Raw genomic sequence first — 7,446 nt, forward strand, 5'->3', positions numbered from 1 at the left:
GAGGGTTCGGATCCCACATGCAGACCGGTTCCCGCTCACTGGCTGAGCGAGGTGCGGGAGCAACACCGAGGTTTGCGATCCCATTGCCGGTCTCCGGTCCGGTACGGGGGCAACACTGAGGGTTGCGATCCGTTGCCGGACATGGAAAAAGACAAAAGACAAAAAAAAAATAAAAAAAATAAATAAATAAAATAAATAAATCTCTTGGAATTAGTTTTCTTCTTTAAATTTAAAATGCTAACACTTTAAGTTATCTGTTTTTGTTTATGTCCTTTAGGTATTAGCCAGTTCCAAAGAGCCAGCCATGACAGTGAATTCAGCACGTTCAATTAATATTTTAGACAATATGAACAAATTATCTAAGAAATCCACTGCACTTAATAGAACTGCAAATAATGAAAAGTCTCCAGTTATAAAGCCTCTGATTCCAAAGCCAAAATCTAAGCAGGTACTATTTCAGCTATCCACATCTGCAATAAACAACATGTGATCTTGTCTTAAGTTTTGTTCACTATTTCAGTTATAGGATAGGAGGTTTCAGTTGTTTATAATTGATTGTCTAGCTAGGGAAGTGGGTTCAATTCTGGTTTTGCCTCAGAATCGCTTTTTAAAGATATGTGTACCCAGGCCCAAGGGACTCAGGCATATATTTTTTTAAAAACCTCCCACATGCTTCTGATGCATGTCTTTGTTTAATATTGACTGGTATAGTACATGGCCCTACTCTTTCCTTGTTCTGTATTCTGATTTTGTCCACCCTCGTAAGTATTTTATCCCAGATTTGTCATCAGCAATAGATCTATTGCTTATCTTTTCCTTTTCATATATTGTATTCATTTAGAAGACATGAAATTTGAAGTATAATCTTTTTGGTTTTATGTGTATGTGTGTTTATTTTCAACTGAGAACTCAAGATTTCATATGTTGAATTCTATATAATTATAAATGTTTCACATTCTTCAGAACTTGCTCATAATATATAATATACTAGATTTTGTTGCAGCGTTCATAATGTTTGTTTTTACAGGCATCTGCAGCATCCTATTTCCAGAAAAGAACTTCTCAAGCCAGTAAGACTGAGGAAGTGAAAGAAGAAAATCCTAAAAATTTATCATCTGAAACCCCAGCCATATGTCCTCAAAACAGTGAAAACCAAAGGTCAGTACATAGAGAAATTTAGTATTCTCAAGATGCAGTGTCCCAGTAAAAAGCACACAGTAGCAGCAATACAAAACTATGTAACTCTGTTATCATACATTGGCACTGGTGGTTGGCATTCCGAACACTTGTAACCAAAAGGAGGTCACAAATATTGATTCATGTCTATTTGTGTTACTTATTAAAATATGCTTTAATAAATTGTATATTTGTTTTAAATTTTAGGTTCATTTTATTGGAACACTATATTTTATCGTTTATTTTTTATTTGTTTTTAAATAATATAGTTACATGGGGGAAAACAGCAAAAGATAACAAAAAGGTATTTGATGAAAATTAAATCTCTTCTATCCACCAATTTTACCTTTCGAAAAACAATCACTACAACAAGTTTCTCATGTAGCCTTCCAAAATTATTCCATGCATGTATGAACAAATACATATACTTGTCTCTTTTTTTAGTTTTACACTGATGGTAGCATATACATTATTCTGTACTTTGCTTTTTTCACTTAACAGTAGCTTTTGCAGATCATTTCATATTATTACATAAAGAGCTTCTTTAGTCTTTTTATATCCATTGATTAGATATGTCATAATTCATTTAGTTCTCTACTTATGGACAAAAGGTGGTTGTTGGTCTTTTGCTAGTACAAATAGTACTGCAGTGGTTAATTTTATGTGAATGTCATTTCTCACATATGCAAATATAGCTATGAGATGGATTCTTACGGTTCAAGTTAAAGCACACTCGTAATTCTGATAGCCAGGTTGTTCTGCAATGATGTTATAATTTTATATATCCCAGCAATATCCTATTCCTATTTGTCCACCAACTTATCACCAAATTTCCTCATCTCTGCTATGTTAGATTTTTTTAAAATGCATTAGTTAAATTGAAAAAGGTATTATTTCATTTTTAGCATTGAGTATCTCATATTCCTAGTAACTTTTTGTTAACCAGTTTAATTCTAGGGAATAGCTGTGGCTTTTATATTTTCTGTTTTGCTCTGAATTTGATTTAGATCTTAAACAGTGAAAATTTTACTTAAAAAGATTGATAGGGGCTGGCTGGTTGGCTTCAGTTGGTTAGAGTGCTGCCTTGTAACTCCAAGGTCAAGGGTTCAGATCCCCTTATGAGCCAGCTGCCCCTAAAATAAAATAAAATAAAATGCATTTTTTAAAAAAAGAATAAATTTTTTAAAAGATCAATAATTCAACTTTTCATATTATCAACTGGCTATAAAGAAAACTTACTTTCTGAAATCTCATTAAGGAATTATCAACATTAAACCAAATATTTTGTCACAGATGTTGACATACTAAATCAAAAATGTTCAATTTTGTTTTTCTTTTTAAAAACTGCTGTTTAGAGACAAGAGATTGTATACTATTAGCTAGACTTGTGATATTACCCCAAGTTTGATTAAAATGGGTCTTTATTAATTTCTGGAAATTTAAGAATCTTTGTTTAGCATTGATTTTTGTTTGTTTGGGATTGTTCTACTATTTTTCCGGAAATAGTATTACATTAAGAAGATTACTTGAAAACTGTATATTCTCAGAGATTGGGCAAGTGTTTAGTCATACTATGATATTTTTATAATTTGTTTTTCTAAAAATCAGAAAGTTGATTTTTGATGAACAAAAGTCACTCAGTCACTCATTTATAGAGATAATTCTTCTAATTCTTTTTAGTAAATTTTAGCTTTTATACTTAATGGGGTATGTATTAGAGATACAATTGTATCTTGTGTTTTTGTTTCCATTTAAATTTTTATCATAAACATTTTCCCCTGGTATTTTTGCTGTGTATTTATTTATTTGTTTGGTTTTTTGTAGCTGGCCTATAAGGGGATCTGAACCCTTGACCTTGGTGTTATAACACTGCACTCTAACCAACCAAGCTAACCAGCCAGCGCTTCTGTGTATTTAAACTCGTTGTTTAGGAACCATTTAGCCTCAGCATAGTGCGAGGCAGTACAGCTGGTGGGCTAAATGCAGGGACTCTGTAGTGTAACTGCCTGGCTGTTGAATCCCAGGTCTGACTCTTACTTTCTGTAACTTGTGGTAAGTTATTTCACCTCTCTGAGCCTCAATTTCCTCATCAATGGGATGGAGATGCTAATTATATCTACTTCATGGGATTATTGCCATTTAAATGAGGTAATACTTGAACACATAAAGCATGTAGAACAGTGCCTAGCAGATAGTAAGTGCTCAGAAAATATTAATTATTTGCATTAAGCCTTCATTTGTGACCCAAAGACAATTTGTGTCAAAAGTAGAAATGTGCTGAGTCCATGCTTTATATAATGATGATACAGAGAAGGATCCAGGTCAGCTGTGAGATAAAGAGTGAGTTGATGGGAAAGGGGCTTGAGAGAAGTCATGAGGATTTTAAATAGCTGGTCTGGGAAACGAAGAACAGTCTACAAAGGACATGTGGAAGAATTTTACCAGGCCAGAGGGACTGAGTGAGGTTGGAGACCTTGAGCCTATCAACATTCAGAAAAGAGTTGAAAGTGCAGAGTTCATAGTTGCTGCACTTGGAAAATACAGATGTGAGTAATCCTTCTGAATTGATCTTATGCAGGATTTTCCAGTTCATTAATCCTCTATTGGGCAGTTTAATGTAATATGAATATTAACAAGTATAATTGGTCTCCCTTACTTTATGTAGTTATACAAAGACTAATGGTTAATTACTAACTTGAAAAATCATAAGGCGCTTTAAATTGTGTCTTATGTATAAAATTTTTTCACATAATTGCTATTTTAGGCCAAAGACTGGGTTCCAGATGTGGCTGGAAGAAAACAGAAGTAATATTTTATGTGACAATCCTGACTTTTCAGATGAAGCAGACATAATAAAAGAAGGAATGATTCGATTTAGAGTGTTGTCAGCTGAAGAAAGGAAGGTAAGGATGGTGGTGCTGAGATTGAGATCTTAATTCCCAAGTTAAAAAAATTCTTATAGAAATGCCCTTTTCTGATTTTTGTAATTGAATATATCCAGTAAACTCTTGGTGAAGAGGAAATTAAGTAAATGTGAAATACCAGCTTCGAGCATGTAGATATGAGGTAGTAATTATTTAGTGTTGATGGTTAATTTTTTGGCAGTTAACTATTTACATTTGTATAAATTCCTGTATGTTTTAAAGTGGGGAATACCCTGAGAAAAGGTGCATTAGTTATAAATCAAAAGCAAAAAAGATTAATAAGTAAAAATGAAGTTAATTTACATTTTTGGACTACTAATTTAGGATTCTTGCAAGTAGAACTTTAGAAAATGCTATCTACTTATACATCTTATACTAAATGAGAATACTCCTTTTGGGGGGAAAAAAAAAGCTGGTGTTCTGTTCCAGCCTTTCATGTGCAAATTAGCACAGGTGGCTTGCTCCTTATGTGAATTTCTGCCATGCGAAGGAAGGAAGGAGCAGACTTCTGTTGCAAGGGGAAGGAATGTGTGTAGTGTCCCAATTAAATCCTCAGACTTCACTTCCCCAAGGATGGTAGTGTCAGCATGGGCACCTAGTGACAAAGATACTTGCTTTGATAAATTGGGTTTTATGAATAAAGGTGTAAAAGCCACACGACTACACCACTTGTTGGGTTACAGCAATAGCTAAGTGGCTTCGCCAATTGTATTGTTAAAGCCATTCATAACTAAAGCCAAAACATTTCATTATTGTCAGGGCCAGGGCTCAGACTCTTCAAACCCATTGTACAGACTGAGTCACCAGACCCCTCACATGCCAGGCTGGGTCACCAGACCCCTCACATACAGGTCCACGCTAGGTAATTGGGAAAAGATCCTGGAAGCTGTGGCAGTTGACACGAGCTCAGTCCTCAGCAATAGCAGTGGCAGTGGCTTCTCAGAGGGTCCCAGAGACCCTGGCAGCTACAGCAGTGGCTACCCCATACCCCCCCCGGGGGTCATCCCAGGGGTGGGGGGCTCTGTGGATCAGAGCTGCTTGTCCTTTATACTTAAGTCCATAACCCAGGACACCTGGCTGCCTATTATCTAATTACATCCTTGGTTATTACATTAGATAATAACCAAGGAACACCTGGGCGCACTTGGATATTTACATCAAGTGCTTGGCAAGATTCTGAACATCTGAGGGGCCCTGACCCTTTTCCTATATTTTCCCAACAAAAGGTATTACATAACGAAGAAGCTAGGAACTGGTCTAACCACCTGTAGCCTCACTTAGAACCTCATTAGCAATTTTGTTTTTCTCATTTTTTTAAGTGTTTATAAAGGGATAAAAATTCCAAAGAATTAGGTAAAATGGCATCTGAATGAACAAGACCTTACACTGCCAAAGAAGAGTCTTGGCAGAAGTTGTGATTGAGTTTTTGAATGTTTAAAAAATGTAATCAGTATTTTAAAGGTAAACCCTAAACATTTACTTAAATTCAGTCTGTTAATGTGGGGAAATTCTATAGCTTGAAGGGCCCCTTTTCTTCAATAAATAAATTTTCAGGAAATAAAGTAGGAGGGAAAGGAACTATTATAGGTTATAGGAGATTTAAGGGACAGATGAAATGCTGAATGAATAAAAATCAATCCCAAAATACATACATACATATACACACACACACACACACACACACACACACACACACACACACACACACACACACACACACACACACACACACACACACACACACACACACACATATATATGACATTCTTGAAATGACAGTGTGATATGGATGGAAAATAGAGTAGTGGTTGCCAGGGGTTGGGGCCTGGGTGGGGGTCTTGGGGGCTGGGCAACATGAGGGATGCTTATGGTGGTGGAACTGTTCTGTATTTTGACTGTGGCAATAAATACACAAACCTACAATAAAATTAAATACATACACACAAATGAGTAGAAGTAGAAGGGGATTGTATCAATGTCAGTACCCTGATCGTGATAATTGCAAGTTATAGTTTCACAAGATATTACCACTGGGGAAAACTGAGTCAAATCTACACAGGATTTTCCTGTATTATTTCCTACAACTGTATGTGGATCTACAATTATCTCAAAATAAAAGAAGTTTCATTTTTTAAAAAGTACCTGCAGTTGTAGTATTTTGTTCTTAGTGTAGTTAAATACAAGCAGAGTTTAGACTGAAATATTATAGAAGTAGAATGTAAATTTTTCATGTGCCCTGCAATTAAGTAATAAAAGATTTGTTAACAATGAGAACCCTTAATAATTTGCTTAAAAATTCAAGTGCTAATTATTCTGTTTTATAAACAAGAATGTTCCTTGGAAAAGTAAAGAAATTATTTCCTTCCTATTTTTTTGTTATTGCCTAAAAATCTTTTCTCTTCACCCCCAATATTTTTAAAAGGCATGGGCTAACAAGGCCAAAGGAGAAACTGCAGGTGATGGAGCTGAAGCAAGGAAGCGAAAACATGTGGTCGATGAAAGTGATGAAACAGAAAATCAGAAAGAAAAAGCAAAGGATAATCTGAATTTTCCTAAAAAGCAAAAACCTTTAGATCTCTCTACAAATCAGAAACTGTCAGCTTTTGCATTTAAGCAGGAATAAAGGAAGAAAGTGACCTTAGGAAAGTAATGGATTTTTTTACTTGTCTTCCATGAATCTGGACTTTTTTTTTTTTTAATCTGTAGGAAACTCATTGTTATATAAATTTCTGTAGCAGTGCACCACCGGGCCGGCCCCTGTTATATAAATTTTTAAAGAGTTTAAAGACAATTGTTTGTCTTTATGATGTAGTAATTATATTGGTGTAGATAACAGGGCATGTGTAAAAATTATCATCTTTGCAGATTACTCTGTCCCCAAATGGAGGGCCATTCACAGGTATTGTGACTGTGATTACTGACTTGAGGCCACCACCATGTCCCAATAAAAACTAGTTTGATTTTGTTTCTGCCTTCAAAAATCATCAAAGCCAAGTTCTTAAAACCTCTGCACACTGAAGTACCTTTCAAGAATTTCCTCATTTGGTCTATGTAATGTACTGGGAAGTACCACAGTGGTCCCCTTCCCAAGTGTGTTATCATGGACTGTTCTCTATGTCTGTACTAGACATAGGGAACCGTGTTTTAAAATATGGGCCCTAAACATGTAAATAATCTTTTAGGTGATAATTAAATTTTTTCATATGTGGCTTTCAGTTGTTTGTATAGCCTGAGTTTTTTTTAGATAAATAAAACTTTCTCATTTCTGTGTTTGGCTTGATATGGTCTTTACATTGTACTTCCATGAAATGGAAATGTTTCTAGAAAATATATTACATATTTACCA

At 35.1% G+C, this 7,446-nt stretch overlaps 1 protein-coding gene across 3 annotated transcripts in view; it reads left to right on the plus strand.

The window, feature by feature from the left end:
* Positions 1 to 6,821, plus strand: part of WDHD1 (WD repeat and HMG-box DNA binding protein 1) — a 67,604-nt gene extending 60,783 nt beyond the window's left edge. For all 3 annotated transcript variants that reach the window (XM_008572690.1, XM_008572688.1, XM_008572689.1), the window contains 4 exons: positions 278 to 448; positions 1,028 to 1,158; positions 3,941 to 4,079; positions 6,523 to 6,821. In XM_008572690.1, the coding sequence (XP_008570912.1) occupies positions 278 to 448; positions 1,028 to 1,158; positions 3,941 to 4,079; positions 6,523 to 6,723 (642 nt within the window). In that variant the 3' untranslated portion in view covers positions 6,724 to 6,821. The remainder of the gene's footprint in view (positions 1 to 277; positions 449 to 1,027; positions 1,159 to 3,940; positions 4,080 to 6,522) is intronic.
* Positions 6,822 to 7,446: the final 625 nt, after the last annotated feature.

The sequence above is a fragment of the Galeopterus variegatus genome, unplaced genomic scaffold (genome assembly GCF_000696425.1).
Source record: "Galeopterus variegatus unplaced genomic scaffold, G_variegatus-3.0.2 Scaffold822, whole genome shotgun sequence".
Lineage (NCBI taxonomy): Eukaryota > Metazoa > Chordata > Mammalia > Dermoptera > Cynocephalidae > Galeopterus > Galeopterus variegatus.